Consider the following 24,590-nt stretch of genomic DNA (forward strand, 5'->3'; position numbering starts at 1 on the left):
CGCCAAGGATTAGGCAATGTTCTCTTATTTTAACATCTTTCTTATCCATTATTTGGTTAATATACTTTAACTATTGATATCCTTAGGGGGGGAAGTGAACGGGTGCTGTCGTGGACTCATTAAAAGAGCATTACCGGTAAGTAATCCGGCTTTTTACTCTTCGCCACGACAGCACCCACTGGAGAGATTCCAGAGACCATCACCTGGGTGGGACCACCGTGCCAAGGATAGTCCTGCCAAAGCTTAAGTCAGAGGTTGATGAAATATCAAGTCTGTAGTGGTTATAGAAGGTAGAAGGGGATGACCAAACTGCCGCCTTACATATAGTTTCAATCGGAACATCTCCCTTTTCCGCCCAAGAGGTTGCCATTGCCCTGGTGGAATGCGCCCTGATGTTCCCTGGAGGATCTTCGTTTTTTGCGGAGTAGGCTAAACGAATGGCCTCTCTGATCCACCGGGAAATGGTGCTCTTCGTGACTCCATACCCCTTCTTACAGCCCTGAAATGAAACAAATAGGGCCCTACTCTGCCTCCAACTGTTGGACCTCTCAATACATTTTAGGACAGTTCTTTTGACGTCCAGAGTATGGAACTTCTGCTCTTCCGGAGTAGAGGGATTTTTATAGAAGGTTGGGAGGAGTATCTCCTGAGATCTATGGTATTTTGTTGCCACTTTTGGCAGGTAGGCAGGGTCTGGTTTTAATACCAATCTGTCTTGGTATTCTTGGAAAAAAGGTGGATCTATTGACAAGGCCTGGATATCACCCACTCTTCTAGCTGAGGTCAGTGATACTAAGAGGGCCATTTTAAGTGCTAAGTATTTGAAGGGTATTGTGTCAATCGGCTCAAAGGGGTCTACCGTTAGGGCGTCTAAGACCAGATTTAGATCCCATGTAGGGACGGAGGGTATGTGGATTGGAGCTATTCGTTCACATGCTGTAATGAAACGAGTTATCCACTTGTTGCCTGCTATATTATGGCCATATAGTGCTCCTAATGCCGATATTTGTACTCTCAGTGTATTTACTGCTAAGCCTAAGTCTTTCCCCTTCTGCAGAAATTCCAAGATTGGGATTATCGGAACTTCTGCTGTATGAGGTACTGTATGGAATTGAAGAAATTTTTTCCATATTCTAGTGTAAATTTGGGTTGTGGACTGTTTTCTACTTTGTAGTAGTGTAGTAATTAAGGACTCCGAGAATCCTCTTGTCCTCAATAACTGCCTCTCAAATTCCACGCCGTCAAGTGCAAGCTGAGCACTTGAGGGTGGAAAAAGGGGCCTTGGGAGAGTAGATTGGCAGTCGGAAGGATCCAAGGATCTGTTATTGACATAATCTGCAGCCACGAAAACCACGGTCTTTTTGGCCAGAACGGTGCTATTAAGATTATTCTTGCTTTGTCGTCTCTGATCTTCCGAATTACTTGAGGTAGGAGGATCAATGGAGGGAACGCATACGCCAGGTTGAAATTCCATGGAGCTAGAAAGGCGTCCAGTATGTCTGGGTGATCTGACGGAGATAGGGAGGCAAATGTTTTTATCTGCCTGTTCTCCTTTGTGGCGAAAAGGTCCACCTCGGGTTGTCCCCATGAGGCTACTATGTCCCTGAAGACCTTCCGATTGAGGCACCACTCTCCTTGTCGTAGAGTGTGTCGGCTTAGGAAGTCTGCCTTTTGATTGCTCTCGCCTCTGATATGAAGGGCCGAGAGGGACAAAAAATAGTTTTCTGCTAAGTTTAAAATTCTTGCCGCTGAAGACATCAGAGTCTCTGATCGAGTTCCTCCTTGTCTGTTTATATATGCCACTGTGGTGGTGTTGTCCGACAGGATCCTTACATGCTTCTGTTGGAGCTGCGGAAGGAAGTTGTATAGAGCATAGAACACTGCAGTCAGTTCTTTTAAATTAGATGAGTAATCGCATTCCTCTTTACTCCACCTTCCCTGATGAAACCCATTCTCCATGTGGGCTCCCCAGCCCTGGGGACTGGCATCGGTGGTTACGATACAGGATGGAACTATAACCCATGGAACTCCTGAACATAAATGGTTATCGTCTAACCACCACTCTAGGGAAGTCAAGACTTCTTGTGACAGGGTTATTTTGCTCTGCAAATGACCACTATGTCGCTTATCCTCTTGGAGGATCTGGTGTTGTAGCGTACGGACATGGTACTGGGCCCACCGGACTGCCGGGGTGCAAGAATTTAGTGATCCTAATAATGACATTGCTTCTCTCAAGGATACACGTGGTTTATCTATAGCTGCTTGTATTTTTTGTTTTGTGAGGGTGATTTTTACCTGAGGTAGTAGACATCTCTGGGTCAAGGAATCTAGTTGAAATCCTAGAAATGTCTGGAGAGATTGCGGATCGAGTCTGGACTTTTGGATATTGATGATCCAGCCAAGGCTCTGAAAAGAGGAGATTGCGTCAGTTACGCGTTCAGTACATTGTTTGACTGAATTCCCAATTATTAGGAAGTCGTCTAGATATGGCACAATTAGTGTGTCTTTTTGGCGAAGGTAGGCCATCACTTCTGCCATCACCTTGGTAAATATTCTTGGTGCCGTGGAAAGCCCGAAGGGCATTGCCGCGTATTGGAAATGACGAATCCTTCCCTCGACTTCCACTGCGACTCTTAGGTATTTCTGGAATCTGTTGTGTATAGGGAGATGATAATAAGCATCTTTTAAATCAATCCCTGCCATTACGCAATTTGGGAAAAGAAGCTTTATAGTGGATCTAATTGATTCCATTTTGAAATTATAATTTTTTATAAATGAATTTAGCTTCTTTAAATTAATAATGGTTCTAAACGTACCGTCTGGTTTAGGCACCAAAAACAGGGGAGAGTAAAAGCCTCTACCCTGTTGTTCCTCAGGGACGTCAACTAAAGCTTTTTTAGCTAGTAGGACTCGAATCTCGTCTTCGAGAGCCTTTTGCTGAAGTGAGGAATTAAGGCGAGTTATAACAAAGAACTCATAGGGGATCCGAAGGAATTCAATCTTTATTCCTTCCTTGATTATGTTCAAAATCCATGGGTTTAACGTAATTTGTTCCCACTTGGTAAAAAAAAAATTTAATCTACCCCCAATTGGTGGGTCTAAACTCTTAATTTTTATCTCTCCTATATGTTGGCCCTCTGAAGATGGTACCCTTCTGCTTTTCGTCTTTCGTGGCCCATCTGTTCGTTCTGTCCGATTGCCTTCTTCTCCCGAATGGCCGTCTTTTAAAGGTTTTCCTATAAAACGGAATGGGAGAATCACTGAAGGCCTTTTTCCTTTCTTTTGCCTTGGCGAGAATTTCGTCTAAGGCTTTTCCAAAGAGGAACTCACCCTCGCATGGGGTTGCACTAATTTTGGATTTTGATTGTGCATCCCCTTTCCAGCTCTTTATCCACAGCGCGCGTCTGGCGTTATTCACCAGGGCTGCCGACCTCGCTGCCAGTCTTAGGGTGTCCGCTGAAGCGTCTGCCATAAAGGCAGCTGCACCTCTTATCAACGGGATGGCTGCACGCAGTTTCTCCCTTGACACTCTTTGCTCAATCTGCTGGTCTAATTGATCTAGCCATACCAGCATTGATCTAGCAGTACATGTGCTGGCTATTGCGGGTTTGAATACCCCGGTGGTGGATTCCCAGGACCTTTTGAGCGAAGATTCAGCCTTTCGGTCTAATGGGTCTGCTAACAATCCTGCGTCCTCGACCGGGATCGAGGTCTGTTTGGAAGTGGAGGATATGACGGCATCCACCTTTGGTACTTTAGTCCATTTTAATAGATCTTCATCAGTGAACGGGTATTTCCGTTTTGAAGCTGATGGGAGAAAACCCCTCTGGTCGTGTTTCTCCCACTCTCTTTTGATGAGGTCCTTAATTGCCGGTATCACCGGAAATGATCTCCTCTTTTTCTCTGCCAATCCCGCAAACATAATGTCCTGCGCGGTTTGGGCTCCCCTTTCTTCTTCACATCCCATAGTATTTCTAACCGCTTTTACAAGGTTATCTACGCTGTCCAGTGGAAAACATGCGCGTCCTTCCATCTTCGAGGATGACGATGAGGACGTGGATGCGGAGCCTGAGTTTAACTCCTGTTCTTCCTCTGACTCTGAACTAACAATGACCTGTTTCTTATGACTGGACTCTGCGGGAGTGCTGGCGCGGTTGATGGCTTGTATTTCCTCCCTAATTATGGCTCGGATATCTTTGGAAGATATCGTCGACCCCTGCCTGGTCTCTTTCATGCATTGTTTGCAGAGTTTTTTGGGGTAGGAGTCAGGGAGAGGATCTGAACATAATGCGCATTCTTTATGTTTAGTTTTTTCTTTTTTCTTTGACTGAAGCGAGAGGTCAAAGGTAAAGAGAGAGGGGGGGGAGGGAGGAGGTTAGCTTAATAGGTAGAGTATATACTTTGCACACTCACCCAGTGAAGCTTAATACCGGGTCAGATGGCTGAGACGGTCTGGATCGGGTTTCTGCTGCCTCGCTCCTGCGGGCAGTCTCTGTCCTGGCGCTGCGGTCCCTGGTGGAGTTGCCCCCAGCTGAATCCCCTGCTGGGGTTTGCGACTCTGCGGGGGACGACATGGTTCCAACGATGCAGCGCTGTTTTATCTTTCTTCTTGTCGTGCCCCCGGAAGTTGCCCTGTCACAGGGCGCATGCGCAGCGCCATCGCCATCCTACCCCGGAAGTTCAACCATTACTTCCGGGGTATAGGAGCGTCGGGTGCCGGCCGGCTTCCGCGCCACCGCTACTCACACGCGCGGCTCGCGCGCTCATGGCCTCACCTCCACGCTATATCCCCACCGTTTGGGGGGGGGGGGGGATCCCCCGGATGCCGGACCGGCCCGGCCCGCTCCCTGGTAAGACCGGGCGGCCCTCCCCGGACCCGGTCATTACCACTATGCCACCAGACGAGGGGGGAGCCGTCAAACGGAATCTCCCCCGACGCTGCTTCCGGACCGCAGCCCCTGCCGTTCCCGAGGAGACCGCACAGGCGGATGCATGGCCCGGGTAAGATCCTGCAGGATCCTGCTCCATTTGGAACAGGAAACCAAAACTGAGGAGGAAAGGCGGACCGCCCCTTTTATCTTTCCTGTAGGGTTTCCTGTTCCAAATGGGCGGATCCGATACCTCCAGTGGGTGCTGTCGTGGCGAAGAGTAAAAAGTAATTTACTTTCTGTCACTAGTTTGCACGGTTTTCTAGATATTCTGAACAGAACGTCCAAGGCAGGGTGTGTTATGGCATTGAAATGAGAACTAGTCGTAACCTCCTACTCTACTCCAAACATGCCCTCTATAGCAACAACCCCACCCTCCATAGCTACAGGCCCTCGCCGTCCACATGAAGCAGCCCTCATCACACAGTAACGAATTCTTCCCCTCCAGCAGCCTCAGTGCAGAGAGAGGCTGCTCCTCCCCCAGACACACACTGAACAGTGATCTATGGAAAGTGAAACCAAACCACTGAGGAGGGAAAATCGTCCTGTATTCTGGGCCACTCCATGATTACAATACATGACTCATTATGAGTAATTCCTTCCCTCACTGTCCCAGGCTGCTGGCAGCAGTGAGAACAGACTGTGTGATGGCCAGTGATGGGGGTCTGCAGCTTCTAATCTGCACAGGGGATGGCAGTCACTGATGTATTCTGTTCTGTGACAAAGCCTCTGCTGTGTGAATGAGACAGTTCTGTGTCACTGATATCTTCACACAGCAGCAGATTTGGTGCAGTGTATGTGTGAGCACTGTGTCTCTAATGACACAAATACTGATGAGAGCAGCCTGTCCCAGAATACAGGACTATTCATGTGGTCGGGAAGGGCCTGTAGCTATGGAGGGTGGGGTTGTTGCTATAGAGGGCATGTTTGGAGTAGAGTAGGAGGTTACGACTAGTTCTCATTTCAATGCCATAACACACCCCGCCTTGGACGTTCTGTTCAGAATATCTAGAAAACCGTGCAAACTAGTGACAGAAAGTAAAATTACTTATTGTCATAATTCTGCAGCCCAGATATGCACTGAGATTATGTGAAAAGCCCGGACAACCCCTTTAATGATCTTCCCAAAACTTTAGTACAACTACGGGTCTGCCATGAAGCCCTGCTGCATGAGGGGACCATGGGTCCATACTTACCACCGTGCTATTGGCCTCTACGTAGCTCAGGTCTGGAAGTGAGTTCTTCGCATAGATGGAGATGGTGACTCCGCTGCCGGTCTGGTGCCAGTCATGTCTGCAGGGAACCACCTTCTTACCCTGCAATACACAATCACAAAGATCAGACAATCTGCTTTATGAAAGATCAAAGACAAAACAGTTTTTCTATACACGCTCCTCAACATTGGAAACACTACGGAAAAGTGGATGAAGACGTGAAAGTGATCTGCCGATGATGAAGAAATGGTTGACAGCAGCCAATCCTGTAAATGCAGAGGATGGAAAAAAATGGTTGACAGCAGCCAAGCCATGTTAGTGCTGGGACCTCTGCCTGCAGCTCATATTTTAGATTGAATAAATTTATGTTTTGAAAAATGTGTTACAATATTTTTTATCAATATCCTATCTATCACTCCTGTGATTTCCATAATTCCATCACTTTTCCTTGGGGTTACCATTTCAATGTCGAGGAGAGTAATTTAACACTTACATCATCTTTCTTCATCCATAAATGTGTTCCCTTAAAACATCCTTCCTGGGACAAAAATGTATTGAAGTCGGAGGTTTTCCTCTTACAGCAGCTCCAAAATTTCATCCTTAATAAAATGTAAAAAAAAAAAGTTAAAATGGGTAAAGAAATCTGGACGGAGCACATGGACACCTATAATCCAAACTCGAGGGAACTTGTCATCCGATCCTCGCTGCCTGAACGATGTGTGGCATGAATCGGTCTAACTGCTTTATTGGAGCCGGGTATATGAAGTGCTGGGATATATTCGAGAGAACAAACTAAGCAAGGCCGGCGAAGGACAATGCTCGTCAACCCAAAGTATCGTCTCCTCGACTCACATCCCTAGACTGACCGGTCTCGCCCTGTTGTTGTGTATAAGGAGAATGGGAGAAGCTGCTGGTTCATTCCAGATGCACAGTCCCAGTCTGTCACGTCGCCATCAGACTCGGGGCCTGCTGTTCCGCCATCAGCCACGAGGAGGCGACGGACGGTCACGCTGCCCGTGGGCTCGGGGGCTGCGGTCCGGGCCTCGACCACCGGGAGGCGCCGGACTGACACATGGCCGTCGAGCTCAGGGCCTGCTGTTCCCGCCTCGGCCATTGGGAGGCGCCGTGGTTCGCGCCCGAGGGATGGCAGCAACAGTGAAAGGGTTCCTGCGCAGGCGTCTAGTGGACGCAGACTCCGCTGTCTGTCATGAAGGGGTTTGTGCATCATCACCGGGTCTGGTCCTGGGGGCGGTTCTGATGACATCAGCAGTCCAGGAGCCTGTGAAGGATGACCTGATCCCTCAAATACTTTGGGACTGGTCTTGCAAGCCGCCGGATATATTCTTGGTTCCCCTACGTGTTACTTTGTGATTGCTTATCGTTAACTCTGACCCCAGCCTGAATTTCTGACTACTCTATTGCCTGCCGTTTTTGTACCTTGCATTTCTCCCGATTACTGACACTGACCTTGGCCTGGATTCCTGACCCCCTCTACTGCCTGACGATTTTGTACCTCCGCTACTCTCCCGTTTTGTGACCTCTGCCTGGACTCTCGACTCTGCCTCTGCCTGCCGTTTCTGTACCTCCACTGCTCGCCTGGTTTCCAACTTTATTTTTGGCTCCCTCACTGCTTTTCTATTGCGACCGTTCTGCTCTGGCACTCTGCTCCTGTTCAGACAGCGCTTCCTGGGCTCTGCAGTAAATCCAGATCCCTGTATAGGGGTAAAGGGTGTCGGTGCTACTCGGGGCGCTGTCTTTCTGCAGCCCAGACTTGCAGACGGACGTAACATTATATCCGGCCCAAAAAATAAAACTGTCTCTTGTGTGTATATATATATATATATATATATATATATATATACACACACACTCACTGGCCACTTTATTAGGTACACCTGTCCAACTGTGTGTTAAGACTTAATTTCTAATCAGCCAATCACATGGCGGCAACTCAGTGCATTTAGGCATGTAGACATGGTCAAGACAATCTCCTGCAGTTCAAACCGAGCATCAGTATGGGGAAGAAAGGTGATTTGAGTGCCTTTGAACGTGGCATGATTGTTGGTGCCAGAAGGGCTGGTCTGAGTATTTCAGAAACTGCTGATCTACTGGGATTTTCACGCACAACCATCTCTAGGGTTTACAGAGAATGGTCCGAAAAAGAAAAAAAAATCCATTGAGCGGCAGTTCTGTGGCCGGAAATGCCTTGTTGATGCCAGAGGTCAGAGGAGAATGGGCATACTGGTTCGAGCTGATAGAAAGGCAACAGTGACTCAAATTGCCACCCGTTACAACCAAGGTAGGCAGAAGAGCATCTCTGAACGCACAGTGCGTCGAACTTTGAGGCAGATGGGCTACAGCAGCAGAAGACCACACTGGGTACCACTCCTCTCAGCTAAGAACAGGAAACTGAGGCTACAATTTGCACAAGCTCATCGAAATTGGACAGTAGAAGATTGGAAAAACGTTGCCTGGTCTGATGAGTCTCGATTTCTGCTGCGACATTCGGATGGTAGGGTCAGAATTTGGCGTAAACAACATGAAAGCATGGATCCATCCAGCCTTGTATCAACGGTTCAGGCTGGTGGTGGTGGTGTCATGGTGTGGGGAATTTTTTCTTGGCACTCTTTGGGCCCCTTGGTACCAATTGAGCATCGTTGCAACGCCACAGCCTACCTGAGTATTGTTGCTGACCATGTCCATCCCTTTATGACCACAATGTACCCAACATCTGATGGCTACTTTCAGCAGGATAATGCGCCATGTCATAAAGCTCGAATCATCTCAGATTGGTTTCTTGAACATGACAATGAGTTCACTGTACTCAAATGGCCTCCTCAGTCACCAGATCTCAATCCAATAGAGCATCTTTGGGATGTGGTGGAACGGGAGATTCGCATCAGGGATGTGCAGCCGACAAATCTGCGCCAACTGTGTGATGCCATCATGTCAATATGGTCCAAAATCTCTGAGGAATGCTTCCAGCACCTTGTTGAATCTATGCCACGAAGAATTGAGGCAGTTCTGAAGGCAAAAGGGGGTCCAACCCGTTACTAGCATGGTGTACCTAATAAAGTGGCCAGTGAGTGTATCTCTCTCTCATATATATATATCACACATATATAGACAGTTTCTCTGAATTTTTTTTTCTTTCCTCTCTTGCCTGAGCTGATTGTTGGCCTAAAACACCTGTTACTAAGCCCCAGTATACAGCCTGGAGGATCAGTCTCGCCTTCCCGCTTGAGCATGCTGCAGTTAGGAGACTCCAGGGACAAAGCTGAACGTCAGAGATCCGTACCCCGGGAACATCAGCCTCTGAGCAGCCCTGGCTATGGTTGCGCAGAGGCTCAGGTACTGCCCGCAGATGCGGCCAAAGTTTTACTACCTATTTCTTTGTATTTTGGTCAGGATTCTCTGTGTTTAAAAGCCTATGTCGATAGCGGGTCTGAAGGGAATTTTATGGACTCTTTTGCTGCTAAAAAACTTGGTGTCCCACTACTGAAACTTAACATTCCAATTAAAAACCACGGCTATTAACGGCACGTCCATTATTCAGGAGGGGGTTAAATTTGTTACTGCTAAGATAACTATGTCAGTAGGAGCACTACATACTGAGCTTATTTCCTTTTATGTGTTGGACAATCTATCTTCTGCAGTCATTTTGGGGATGCCGTGGCTACGTCAACACAACCCTGTCATTGACTGGCACCTGGGTGATGTGGTGTGCTGGAGTTCGCAATGCCAGGATAATTGCATGTCTGTAGCAGTAAATCAAACCAAGCTAAAAAAACACCCCTTCATACCGTTTGCTCTCAGGGATTATGGAGATGTCTTTTCCGTTATAGAATCTGAGAAACTACCACCCCACAGAGAGTATGATTGTCCTATAGACCTAATTCCAGATGCCCGTCCTCCAAAAGGGAGAATATTTAATCTCTCTGGTCCAGAGCGTCAGGCCATGAATGAGTACATAGCAGATAGCTTAACCCCTTCACCCCCAAGGGTGGTTTGCACGTTCATGACCGGGCCAATTTTTACAATTCTGACCACTGTACCTTTATGAGGTCATAACTCTGGAACGCTTCCATGGATCCCGGTGATTCTGACATTGTTTTCTCGTGACATATTGTACTTCATGTTAGTGGTAAAATTTCATTCAAATAACTTGCGTTTATTTGTGAGAAAAACGGAAATTTGGCGAAAATTTTGAAAATTTCGCAATTTTCCAACTTTGAATTTTTATGCCCTTAAATCACAGAGATACGGCACACAAAAAACTTGATAACTAACATTTCCCACATGTTTACTTTACATCAGCACAATTTTGGAACCAAAATTTTTTTTTGTTAGGAAGTTATAAGGGTTAAAAGTTGACCAGCGATTTCTCATTTTTACAACACCATTTTATTTTTAGGACCACATCACATTTGAGGTCACTTTGAGGGGTCTATATGATAGAAAATACCCAAAAGTGACACCATTCTAAAAACTGCACCCCTTAAGGTGCTCAAAACCACACTCAAGAAGTTTATTAACCCTTTAGGTGCGTCACAGGAATTTTTTTGAATATTTAAAAAAAATGAACGTAACTTTTTTTTCATAAAAAAAATACTTCAGGTTCAATTTTTTTTATTTTACCAAAGGTAACAGGAGAAATTGGACTGCAAAAGTTATTGCGCAATTTGTCCTGAGTACGCTGATACCTGAGATGTGGGGGGGAACGACTGTTTCGGCGCATGGCAGAGCTCAGAATGGAAGGAGCGCCGTTTGACTTTTTCAATGCAAAATTGGCTGGAATTCAGATTGGACGCCATGTCACGTTTGGAGAGTCCCTGATGTACCTAATCAGTGGAAACCCCCTACAAGTGACCCCATTTTGGAAACTAGACCCCCCAAGGAACTTATCTAGATATGTGGTGAGAACTTTGAACCCACAAGGGCTTTACAGAAGTTTATAACGTACAGCGGTACAATTAAAAAAATCATATTTTTTCCACAAAAATGATCTTTTCACCCCAATTTTTATTTTCCCAAGGGTAACAGGACCCTAAAAGTTATTGTGCAATTTGTCCTGAGTACGCTGATACCCCACATGTGGGGGTAAACCACTATTTGGGCGCATAGCAGAGCTCGGAAGGGAAGCAGTGCCATTTGACGTTTTTTGGCTGGAATTGAGATCGGACACCATGTCGCGATTAGAAAACCCCTGATGTACCTAAACAGTGGAAACACAAATGACACCATTTTGGAAACTAGACCCCGTAAGGAACTTATCTAGATGTGTGGTGAGCACTTTGAACCCCCCAGTGCTTCACAGAAGTTTATAACGCCCGGGCGTGAAAATAAAAAATTCATATTTTTTCCACAAACATGATCTTTTAGTCACCATTTTTTTATTTTCCCAAGGGTACCAGGAGAAATTGGACCCCAAAAGTTATTGTCCAATTTGTCCTGAGTATGCTGATACCCCATATGTGGGAGAAAACTACTGTATGGGCACACGTCGGGGCTCGGAAGGGAAGTAGTGACGTTTTGGAATGCAGACTTTGATGGAATGGTCTGCGGGTGTCATGTTGCCTTTGGAGAGCCCCTAATGTACCTAAACAGTGGAAACCCCCCACAAATGACACCATTTTGAATACTAGACCCCCTAAGGAACTTATCTAGATTTGTGGTGAGCACTTTGAACCCCCAAGGGCTTCACAGAAGTTTATAATGCCCGGGCATGAAAATAAAAAAATCGTATTTTTTCCACAAACATGGTCAATTAGTCCCCAATTTTTTCATTTTCCCAAGGGTAACAGGAGAAATTGGACCCCAAAAGTTGTTATCCAATTTGTCCTGAGTACGCTGACACCCCATATGTGGGAGAAAACTACTGTATGGACACACATCGGGGCTCGGAAGGGAAGCAGTGACGTTTTGGAATGCAGACTTTGATGGAATGGTCTGCGGGTGTCATGTGCGTTTGGAGAGCCCCTGATGTACCTAAACCATTGAAACTCCCCACAAGTGACCCCATTTTGGACACTAGACCCCCCCATGGAACTTATCTAGATGTGTGGTGAGCACTTTGAACCCCCAAGTGCTTCACAGAAGTTTATAACACTCGGACGTGAAAATAAAAAAATCATTTTTTTCCACAAAAATGATATTTTTGCCCCCAATTTTTTATTTTCCTAAGGGTAACAGGAGAAATTGGACCCCAAAAATTGTTTTGCAATTTGTCCTGAGTAGGCTGATACCCTACATGTGGGGGTTTGAGCGCATGGCAGAGCTTGGAATGGAAGGAGCACCATTTGACTTTTTCAACTCAGAATTGGCTGGAATTCAGATCAGATGTCATGTTGCATTTGGAGTGCCCCTGATGTGCCCAAACAGTGGAAACCCCCAATTCTAACTCCAACCCGAACCCCAACACACCCCTAACCCTAATCTCAGCCCTAACCCTAATGGAAAAATGGAAATAAATACATTTTTTTTATTTTATTATTTTTCCCTAAGTAAGGGGGTGTTAATGGGGGGTTTGATTTACTATTTATGGTGGTTTTTTTGTTTGGCAGCTGTCGCACGCTAAAAGACGCTTTTTATTGTAAAAATAGTTTTTGCATCACCACATATTGAGAGCTATAATTTTTCCGTATTTTGACACACCGAGTCATGTGAGGTCTTATTTTTTGCGGGACGAGTTGACGTTTTCATTGGCACCATTTTCGGGCACGTGACATTTCTTGATCGCTTTTTATTCCGATTTTTGTGACGCAGAATGAACAAAAAACAGCGTTTCATGAATTTCTTTTGGGGGGGGGTGCGTTTACACCGTTCCGCGTGCGGTAAAATTGATAAAGCGGTTTTATTCTTCGGGTCAGTACGGTTACAGCGATACCTCATTTAGGTCGTTTTTTTATGTTTTGTCGGTTTTATGCAATGAAAACTATTTTATATAAAAAATAATTATTTTTGCATCGCTTTATTCTGCGAGCTATAACTTTTTTATTTTTTCGCTGATGATGCTGTATGGCGGCTAGTTTTTTGCGGGACAAGATGACGTTTTCAGCGGTACCATGGATATTTATATGCGTCTTTTTGATCGCGCGTTATTACACTTTTTGTTTGGCAGTATGATAATAAATCATTTTTTGCTTCTTTATTTTTATTTTTTAAGGGGTTCGCTAAAGGGGTTAATAATGGGACAGTTTTATAGGGCGGGTCGTTACGGACACGGCGATACCTAATATGTGTACTTTTATTGTTTTGTTTTTTTTTTATTTCCAAAAAATGGATTTATTGGGGGAATATTTTTTTTTTTTTTTCTAATTTATTTGGCGATTTTTTTTTAATTATTTTAACACTTTTATTTTTTTTTTAACTTTATTAAATAGTCCCAGGTGAGACATCACTGTCCTGTGACAGAGCGCTGATCTGTCACATCACAGATCACTGTGACAGATCAGCGATCTGTCACAGGCAGTGCAGAAGGCTTCCTCATGCCTGCGCTTTGCAGGCACTGAGGAAGCCAGCTTCCTGCAGGCCCCCCGAAGGCCCCCCGTCGCCATCTTTGATTCGGGGGCCTGCAGGAAAGGAGCCCCCCGCAGCAGCGCTGCACACTGCGCTGCCGTGGGGGGCTCAGGGAAGCACGGAGGGAGCCCCCTCCCTGCCGATGCTTCCCTTTAACCCCCGGTACACCGCGATCATGTTTGATCGCAGTGTGCAAGGGGTTAACGTGTCGGGGGCGGTCCGTGACCGCCCCTGACACATTGTGCTGGGTGTCAGCTGTGATAATCAGCTGACACCCGGCCACGATCAGCGGCGCTCACCACGTGGGCGCCGCTGATCGCTGAGACGTACTATCCCGTCCATGGGCATAGGGGCCCGGGTCCCATGGACGGGATAGTACGTCGGATGGCAGGAAGGGGTTAAAAAAGGGGTTCATTAGACCATCTATTTCACCAGTTGGAGCTGGGTTCTTCTATGTAGAGAAGATGGTGGTCTCAGACCCTGCATTGACTACCGAGAATTAAACGCAATCACTATAAAGAACCAGTACCCGCTTCCACTCATCCCTGAGCTTTTAAATCAGCTAATGGGAGCCCGTTGGTTTACTAAACTTGACCTCCGGGGGGCATACAATCTAATCCGCATAAGAGACGGAGATGAGTGGAAGACAGCGTTTAATACACCTCTTGGTCACTTTGAGTACCTGGTAATGCCGTTCGGACTCAGTAATGCTCCTGCAGTGTTTCAGCACTTTGTTAACGATATTTTCAGGGACATCTGTGGTGTGTATGTCGTTGTGTACTTGGATGACATTTTAATTTACTCTACTGACCCTGTGACACATGCTCAACACGTTCGTTCGGTACTGCAGAGACTGCGAGAGAACTCCTTGTTTGCTAAATTGGAGAAATGTGTCTTTTTTGCTGAGGAGGTACAATTTTTGGGGTACATAGTCTCAGGCAGAGGGTTCCGCATGGATCCTGCCAAGATCCAACCTATTAAGGCTTGGGTGCAACCCAAATCGCTGAAAGCACTGCAGCTATTTTTGGGATTTGCCAATTACTACCGTAAGTTTATCAGGGGTTTCTCAGAGATCGCCAAGCCACTCACGGATCTAACCAGGAAAGGGGCGGACGTGGCCAATTGGAATCCTGAGGCAATTCAAGCATTTTCTACGTTAAAGGAGTGCTTTGTGGCCAACCCAGTTTTAGTACAACCTGACTTAGACCGCCCATTTATTGTGGAGGTGGATGCCTCCGAAGTCGGAGTGGGAGCAGTGCTATCGCAAGGCACTGCAGCCCTCACTCAGCTGCGCCCACGTGCTTTTTTTTCCCCGAAAGTTCTCTGCCACAGAGAAGAACTATGATATTGGTAATTGGGAATTACTAGCAATAAAATGGGCCTTCGAGGAATGGCGTCACTTTCTCGAAGGCGCCAAACACAAGGTCACCGTCATTACTGACCACATAATCCTGACCTACCTGGAGTCAGCTAAAAGACCGAATTCCAGGCAGGCCAGGTGGGCCTTGTTCTTTTCAAGGTTTGATTTTTTAATCACCTTTCGCCCTGGTACGAAAAATGTGAGGGCCGATGCCCTCTCTCGCAGCTTTTGCCCCACACAAACCGAAGACTGTGAACCCGTTCCGATATTAGCCAATGGGATCGTCGTGTCGGCAGTTTCCTTAGACCTTCTGGAGGAGATCCATAGGTCTCCAGAACAAGCTCCGGACACTACACACCCCCAAAAATTGTTCGTTCCAAATACCTTTCGCCTTCAAGTTCTTAAGGAGTCACATGACTCTGTTCTGGCAGGCCATCCTGGGCTCAATAATACCACCAGGTTGGTAACTAGGAACTTTTGGTGGCCGACGGTGGTCAAGGAATGTAAGAACTATGTTTCAGCATGTGAAGTCTGTGCCCGCGCCAAATCCCCCCATAATCGCCCTGCTGGCTGGCTTCAGTCCTTGCCCACCCGAGAGTCCATGGACCCACATCTCCATGGACTTCATTACAGACCTGCCGCCCTCAGATGGGAAAACATGTATCTGGGTGGTGGTAGACAGGTTCAGCAAACAGTGCCATTTTATTCCCGTCTGGGTTACCTAACTCCGAAACCTTGAGCAAATTGTTCCTTGTGTACATTATACGTCTTCATGGTGTTCCGTCAAATATTGTGTCTGACAGAGGTACCCAGTTCGTCTCGAAATTCTGGAGGGCGTTCTGTAAACGCATCGGTGTTGAGTTATCCTTCTCCTCGGCCTACCACCCCGAAACCAATGTGCAAACCGAACATACTAATCAAGCTCTGGAGCAATACCTCCGTTGTTACGTGTCAGGACACCAGTCCGATTGGGTGGAACATCTGCCTTTGGCTGAGTTTGCCTTAAATAATCGCTACCAGGACTCCATTATAACTACCCCTTTTTTTTGTAACCTTGGATTGCATCCGCGCTTTGGGTCATTCTCGGCTAGGATGTCGGAGCTCCCTGGGGTGGAGAAAAACATACATCACTTGAAAACAATATGGTCTGAAGTAAATGCGAATTTGAAAGGGGCTCAGGTTAGACAGGCTTCAACTGCAAACAAACGACGATCCAAGGGGCCACACTTGGGGGTTGGGGACAAGGTTTGGCTTTCTACTAAAAACATCAAACTTAAAGTACCATCTGCCAAACTGGGTCCCAGATTTATCGGCCCATACGAAATTATAGAAGTGGTTAACCCGGTAGCCTTCCGTTTGAAACTTCCGCAGTCATTTAAATTACCCATCGTGTTCCACAAATCCCTTCTCAAACTGTATCGCTCACCAGTTCACCCTTTCCAGTCCACTCCTCCTCCTGTTTCGGTCGGGGGTACCTTGGAGCATGAAGTCCAGGGTATCCTTGACTCCCGCCTTGTGAGGGGCTCAGTACAGTATCTGGTACACTGGAGGGGCTATGGCCCGGAGGAGAGATCCTGGGTTCCTGCGAGGAACGTCCATGCCAAGGCATTAATTAGGAAATTTCATCTCCTTCATCCTGATAAACCGGGTTTTGAGGGTCCGGAGGCCCCTCTTGGAGAAGGGGGTACTGTCACGTCGCCATCAGACTCGGGGCCTGCTGTTCCGCCCTCAGCCACGAGGTGACGGACGGTCACGCTGCCCGTGGGCTCGGGGGCTGCGGTCCGGGCCTCGACCACCAGGAGGCGCCGGACTGACACATCGCCGTCGAGCTCAGGGCCTGCTGTTCCCGCCCCGGCCATTTGGAGGCGCCGTGGTTCGCGCCCGAGGGATGGCAGCAACAGTGAAAGGGTTCCTGCGCAGGCGTCTAGTGGACGCAGACTCCGCTCCGCTGTCATGAAGGGGTTTGTGCATCATCATCAGGTCTGGTCCTGGGGGCGGTTCTGATGACATCAGCAGTCCGGGAGCCTGTGAGGGATGACCTGATCCCTCAAATACTTTGGGACTGGTCTTGCAAGCCGCCGGATATATTCTTGGTTCCTCTACGTGTTACTTTGTGATTGCTTATCGTTAACTCTGACCCCAGCCTGAATTTCTGACTACTCTATTGCCTGCCGTTTTTGTACCTTGCATTTCTCCCGATTACTGACGCTGACCTTGGCCTGGATTCCTGACCCCCCTCTACTGCCTGACGATTTTGTACCTCCGCTACTCTCCCGGTTTGTGACCTCTGCCTGGACTCTCGACTCTGCGTCTGCCTGCCGTTTCTGTACCTCCACTGCTCGCCTGGTTTCCGACTCCATTTTTGGCTCCCTCAATGCTTTTCTATTGCGACCGTTCTGCTCTGCCACTCTGCTCCTGTTCAGACAGCGCTTCCTGGGCTCTGCAGTAAATCCAGATCCCTGTATAGGGGGCGCTGTCTTTCTGCAGCCCAGACTTGCAGACGGACCCAACACAGTCTGGATGGTTAGAAATTAGATGACAGGTTCCTTTTAAAAAAAAAAAAAAAGTTCTAACAACTTATCATAACATATTTATATCCATATCCCATGCTGGAATATATAGAATTAATAGCGATAAGCCCCCAGCACTCCTGGTGAAGGACCTGCTACGCCTGCAAATGGCCCCTCAAGTTGTCAGGCTATTGTGTGTGCCCCAGGATAATTCGGATGCGCCAGCAGCTCACTGTAACAGGTTGTGATCAGACAGCCGTCAGGTGCGGTTTGCGCTGCCCTACTGCGGGGGCATGCGCATTGATGTGCTTTGATCTGCCCACAGTAGGGCAGAGCAAAGTGCCCCTGCGCGGGCGTGGGATTTTACCCGGCTACGTGGATGACGCAGGACACGTCATCCACATCAATCACAGCCGGCGGACGGCTTTCACTGGCAGACAGAAGGCACAGACGCCGCGAGGAGGACGCTCATTGGACCGGACCAGCCTCATTTAAATAAAGCACTGGACCGAATCCAATGGTATTTTTGAGACAGAAGGCAGCGTAATCATCTGTGAAATGCATAACAGCAGAAAAACTGGGGACAGGCTCCCTGTAATTGTAAAGTGCTGCGGAATATGATGGTGCTATATAAAGAAAAATGATTATTATAACCTTTTTGAGAGATGCGGTTTTTTGTTTTCCTCCTCGCCTTCCAAGAGTCACAACTTTTTCTTAAATTTTTCTGCTACAATTAAGGTTTGTTGTTTCATGCAGGACACGTAGTGCGCACCAAATGACCGAAGAGCAAAATAAATAGCAAGTGGGGTGGAATATATTATTGCTTTTCTTTTATCCATCCCCCCCTCACCCCCAATCGTGTTCACTTCGGTGTAAAAATGACCCGGTAACGGTTGTATTGTGATAAATCAAAATTTATAGGTTTTTTTCTGTAGTAGTAGAACAAACAACAACAACAACAACAAAAAAGTTAAAAATTAGCAGAAATCCAGCACATGAAGAAAGACATACTGGAAGACTATTTCCAGCTTCAGCCCATTTTGCGTTCTGATGAAGTCTTACTGTCCTACATACCCTTCATGGAAGATCGGCACCCCAGTGTGGTACTGACAAACCTCTTCATTACTCTGCGCTCCTGCAAATGTCTGTAGAGAAAGACAGAAACACATGAAGCGCCTGCCAGAATCGGGCGACCGGCAGGAGTCCGTACAGTCGGGTGAAATGATCTTTTCGTTTGCACATAATAAATATGCATATATGTATATTTTCGGCAGCACCTCGTCCCGTGTAAACAGTATGTGCTGCCGAGAACAATGGCAGCCGATGTGCACCAAACTATTATCCTGCGCATCAGAGAAGCAAACCAGGTTATTAAATGACCCCCTGCCAATTGACTAACAGTGTGGGAGGGGAAAAAAAGCATTGGTCTAAGGACAAATGGAAACCAGCAGGATCCCATATAAATCAATGTGATCCTTCTGCTTATTTTAGCGTTGGTGGCCATTTCTACAAGTGGGATGCCCCTCACTGACGTCGTACTTTGTGAATATACGCTACATTCCCACACGGACACTGCTGGCCAGGTGATCGGGGAACGTCCGCTCTTACCTTTGTGCAGCCGCCGTTTTTACAGGAGGTCCCGATTTTGATTTCTCCTGTGTCCTCATCTACACAACAAAAGAAAAAATAAAGTGTCAAAGTTATATCTAAAAAGGGAGAACAAAGGAGAAAAAAAAAGGACCGTAAAGAAGAAGGAACAATGTCCCAGTCATCAAGGAAAAGGGACACTTTGGGGTAATGGTCATAATTAGTGACACAGACTAACAAGAGTCATGTGACTTGTCAGGGGTGATCACTCTTCACAAGGAGAGTCCGAGACGCTCAATTTTTATTATTTCTGTTATTATTACCTAACCCCTTCACACCTGGGGAGATTTTTCCTCTCCCCTTCTGAGAGCTGCAACTTTTTTTTTTTTTTTTCTCTCTCTCTCTATATTTATTTATTTTTTTTCCCCATCCACATAGCGGATTGTGGACTTGGTTTTTTGTGGGACGGGTTGTAACTTTTCAACGGCGCCATTTATTTTTTACCATGCAGCGTACTGGAAAACAGGAAGAAAAGAAAACCCAAAATGCGGTGAAATTGCAAGAAAAGTGCAATTCCACAACTGTTTTTTTTTTTTTACCACATTCACTATATGGTAAAACTGACCTGCCATTTTTATTCTCCCGGTCAGTACAAGTGCGCACAGAGCGTTTCATTTTTTACTTGGATGGTGGGAAAGAAAAAAAAAAAAGTTTTTGCTTTTGTCTACTTTTTCCAAGACCTGTAGCGTTTACATTTTTTACTTTTTTTAACCACTTAGTGACCGAGCCCGTTTTCACCTTCTTGACCAGGCCAAATGTTACAATACTGACCACTGTCACTTTATGAGGTTATAGTCCTGGAACGCTTCAACGGATCCCAGTGTGTTGTGAGTTCATTCTCCCCTTCACCTTTGATGTCTGATGAACTCCCTCTGCTGGTGAAGAGAGGTAGTGAAATTGATTGGGATGGGAAGAACCTGTCATCTGAACAGGCGGAGTGTGATTGGACATCTGGAATTTCTGAGTAGATATAAGGCAGCCGACGCCCTGCAGGGCTGCTGGTGATCCTTTCTGCTCTGAGCTCTTGCATCCAGCTTGGTTCCTGTCTACTAAAAGCTAAGTTTTTGCCCTGCTGTTGTTCCATGAGATTTTGTCTGGTTTCCTTAGTGTTTGTATTCAGCCAGTCCTGGTTGGGACTGGCTGAATTCCATTTTTGTCTCTGATCAGTTGATCTCTTTGCTCTGTTTTCAGAATATACCTGAGTGCTGATATAGTGATTTTGAAGTCTAGCGACTACAGGGCCCTTTTCCCTATCAGACGGTTGGGACATTTTTGGTAAGGTTTTTTGCGGATTGCAGCCAGCATCTTTTCTGTCCTGTCCTATCTAGTTCATTAAGGCCTTGTATTGACTATCGTTCCCTTGACAAAATTACTGTTAAATATCAGTATCCATTACCCCTGATTTCTGATCTATTCTCCAGAGTTAAAGGTGCTTGCTGGTTTACCAAGCTTGACCTCAGGGGGGCGTATAATCTTATTCGCATTAAGCAGGGGGATGAATGGAAGACGGCGTTTAATACTCCGGAGGGACATTTTGAGTACCTGGTGATGCCTTTTGGGCTCACTAATGCCCCTTCTGTCTTCCAGTGCTTCATGAATGATATTTTCCGAGACTTTGTGGATAAATTTTAGATCATCTATCTGGATGATATTTTGATCTTTTCCAAGGATTGGGATTCTCATGTGGAACATGTTCGGACTGTGTTCCGGATTTTGAGGGAGAATTCCCTGTATGTCAAGGGATCGAAATGCCTTTTTGGGGGAAAAGAGGATTTCATTTTTGGGATTTATTTTGTCTCCGTCAACTATTGAAATGGACCCGGCCAAGGTACAGGCCATTTTTTTTTGGGTTCAGCACACTTCTTTGAAGGCCCTACAGAAGTTTTTGGGTTTTGCTAATTTTTATCATAAATTTATAGCTAATTTTTCTGGTATTGCCAAACCATTGACTGATTTGACTAAGAAGGGTGCTGATGTGCTGAATTGGTCTCCGGAGGCTGTTTCTTCTTTTCAGGAGCTGAAGCGAAGGTTCACTTCTGCTCCGGTTTTGCGGCAACCTGATGTCTCACTCCCGTTTCAGGTAGAGGTGGACGCCTCTGAGATTGGTGCAGGAGCTGTTTTGTCCCAAAAAGATCCTGTAACATCTAAAATGAATCCCTGTGCTTTCTTTTCCCGAAAGTTCTCCCCATCCGAACATAACTATGATGTGGGGAATCGGGAACTGTTAGCCATGAAATGGGCATTTGAGGAGTGGAGACATTGGTTGGAGGGAGCTAAACATCAAGTCGTGGTCCTTACTGACCGCAAGAATTTGATTTACCTGGAGTCGGCCAAACGCTTGAATCCTAGACAGGCTAGGTGGGCCTTGTTTTTCACACGTTTTGATTCTGTGGTCTCTTTTCTTCTGGGCACTAAGAATGTCAAGGCAGACGCCCTATCTAGGAGTTTCTTTGCTGATTCTCCTATTGTGACCAAGCCTGCTACCATCTTAGGTGAGGGGGTAGTTCTTTCTGCCATCTCGCCCGATTTGAGACGTGTTCTGGAAGAGTTTCAGGAGGACAAACCTGAGCGTTGTCCCATTGGAAAATTGTATGTTCTGACCAGTGGAGGAAGAGAGCGATGTCTGAGGTTCATTGCTCCGCATTGGCTGGTCATCCAGGTATTTTTGGTACTAGAGATTTGGTGAGTCGGTCTTTTTGGTGGCCCACCTTGTCTCGTGATGTCAGGAATTTTGTGCAGTCCTGTGGGACTTGCTCCCGGTCTAAACCTTGTTCTCGCTCTAGTGGTTTGCCGGTGGCCCAGGAGGCCATGGACCCATATTTCAATGGATTTTATCTCTGATATGCCTGTCTCTCAGAGAATGACTTATTTGGGTGATTTGTGATAGATTCTCTAAGATGGTCCATCTTGTACCACTCCCTAAGTTGCCATCTTCCTCAGAGTTGGTGCCCTTGTTTTTGCAACAGGTGGTTCGCTTGCACGGGATTCCTGAGAACATTGTATCGGACAGAGGAGTTCAGTTTGTTTCTAGATTTTGGAGGCCTTTCTGTTCCAAGCTGGGAATTCAGTTGTCCTTCTCCTCTGCGTTTCACCCTCAGACCAATGGGCAGACTTTGGAGTCGTATTTGAGATGTTTTGTTTCTGCTGATCAGGATGATTGGGTTTCATTTTTGCCCTTGGCCAAATTTGCTTTAAATAATAGAGCTAGTTCTGCCACTTTGAGGTCACCTTTTTTTTGTAACTTTGGGTTTCATCCTCGATTCTCTTCAGGGCAGGTGGAGTCTTCTGCCTGCCCAGGTGTTGACACTGTGGTGGAGAGAATGCACCAGATTTGGGACCAAGTGGTGGATAAGTTGTCTCTCTCCCAGGAAAAGGCCCAGCGGTTTTCCAACCGGCATAGGACCATTGGTCCCCGGTTTAAGGTGGGTGATATGGTTTGGTTTTCATCAAAGAATATCTCTATGAAGGTGGCTTCTCCAAAGTTTAAACCTAGATTTATTGGACCTTACAAGATTTTGGAGATTCTTAATCCGGTCTCTTTTCGATTGGCTCTTCCTGTTACATTCAAGATCCATAACGTGTTTCATAAGTCTCTGTTAAAGAGGTTTGTTGAGCCAGTAGTTCCTGTGGTGGCACCTCCTGACCCTGTATTGGTTGAAGGTAATGTGGAATATGAGGTTGAGAAGATACTGGATTCTCGTCTGGCTAGACGGAGACTCCAGTATTTGGTTAAATGGAAGGGTTATGGCCAGGAGGCTAATTCTTAGGTCCCTGCATCAGATATTCATGCCGAAAGATTGGTTCGTGCTTTTCATCGGGCTCACCCTGATCGCCCTGGTGGCGTGGATGAGGGTTCAGTGACCCCTCCTCAAGGGGGAGGTACTCTGAGCTCTTGCATCCAGCTTGGTTCCTGTCTACTAAAAGCTAAGTTTTTGCCCTGCTGTTGTTCCATGAGATTTTGTCTGGTTTGCTTAGTGTTTGTGTTCAGCCAGTCCTGGTTGGGACTGGCTGAATTCCATTTTTGTCTCTGATCAGTTGATCTCTTTGCTCTGTTTTCAGAATATACCTGAGTGCTGATATAGTGATTTTGAAGTCTAGCGACTTCAGGGCCTTTTTCCCTATCAGACGATTAGGACATTTTTGGTAGGGTTTTTTGCGGATTGCAGCCAGCATCTTTTCTGTCCTGTCCTATCTAGTTAGTTGGGCCCCATCGCTTGCTCAGCCTGTCTTTCCATCTGTTTTTCACCGACAATACATGTTGGGGGCTGTCTATTGCTTTGGGGTCTGCTCTGGGGCAGTTTAGATTTCCCCTTTCCTTCTTTAGGCTTATGTAGTTCTCCGGCTGTGACGAGGGGTCTAGGGCACCGTAGGAACCCCCCACGGCTACGGTTAGTTGTGGTGTATAGGATCAGGGGTCTGCAATCCGATAGCTACCAACCTCTCCGGTTTTCTGGACTTAGCTTGTATTTTTGTTTTCTCCTCCTCCGGTGACTCATTCATAACACTGGTGATTCCGAGAATGTTTTTTTTGTGATATATTGAACTTCATGTGATGGTCCTAAAAAAATTTTGCTATAACTTGCGTTTGTGATAAAAAAAGGAAATATTGTAAAATATGGCAAAAAATGTAGAAAATTTTCACAATTTTCAAACTTTTCATTTTTACGCCCTTAAATCACAGAGATGCGTCACACAGTTCATAAATAACATTTCCCACACGACTACTTTACATCGGCACAATTTTTAAAACATAATTTATTTTTTTTTGTTAGGACGTTATAAGGGTTAAAAGTTGACCGGCGACTTCTCATTTTACAAACAAAATTTACACCATTCTAAAACCTGCACCCCTCAAGGTGCTCAAAAGCACATTTGGGAAGTGTATTAACCCCTCTAGTGCTTCATAGGAACTGAAGCAATGTGTGGTGGGGGGGGAATGAACATTTAATTCTTTTCACAAGTTTTTTTTTTTTTTACTTTAGACCCAAACTTTTTTATTTTCACAAGGGTAACGAGATAAAATGGATCACAAAAAATTCTTGTGCAATTTCTCCTGAATACGCCAATACCCAGTATGTGGGGGAAATCTACCGTTTGGGCGCATGGCAGGGCTCGGAAGGGAAGGAGCGCCGTTTGACTTTCTGGATTAAAAATTTGCTGTAATCATTAGTGGACGCCATGTTGCGCTTGGAGAGCCCCTGATGTGCCTAAATAGTGGAAACCCCCCACAAGTGACCCCAGTATGGAAACTAGACCCCTCAAGGATTTTATCCAGGGGTATAGTGAGCATTTTGAACCCACAGGTACCAAACGGAATTTGATAACATTAGGTCATATTGAATAGGTCGTCATTAGTGTTGAGCGCAAACGCTCGCTACTTCAGTTTGCATTGGGTGCTCGAATATGAAAGATG

General features: G+C 46.2%; 1 protein-coding gene across 1 annotated transcript in view; it reads right to left on the reverse strand.

The window, feature by feature from the left end:
• Positions 1-24,590, reverse strand: part of CHORDC1 (cysteine and histidine rich domain containing 1) — a 57,651-nt gene that overhangs the window by 20,425 nt on the left and 12,636 nt on the right. The window contains exons 6-9 of the mRNA XM_073569274.1: positions 19,139-19,197; positions 18,605-18,675; positions 6,636-6,741; positions 6,125-6,244 (exon numbers count right to left, since the gene is read on the reverse strand). Of these exons, the coding sequence (XP_073425375.1) occupies positions 6,125-6,244; positions 6,636-6,741; positions 18,605-18,675; positions 19,139-19,197 (356 nt within the window). The remainder of the gene's footprint in view (positions 1-6,124; positions 6,245-6,635; positions 6,742-18,604; positions 18,676-19,138; positions 19,198-24,590) is intronic.

Source organism: Dendrobates tinctorius, unplaced genomic scaffold (assembly GCF_039654945.1).
Source record: "Dendrobates tinctorius isolate UK_male_01 unplaced genomic scaffold, ASM3965494v1 ptg000023l, whole genome shotgun sequence".
In the NCBI taxonomy this organism is placed as follows: Eukaryota; Metazoa; Chordata; class Amphibia; order Anura; family Dendrobatidae; genus Dendrobates; species Dendrobates tinctorius.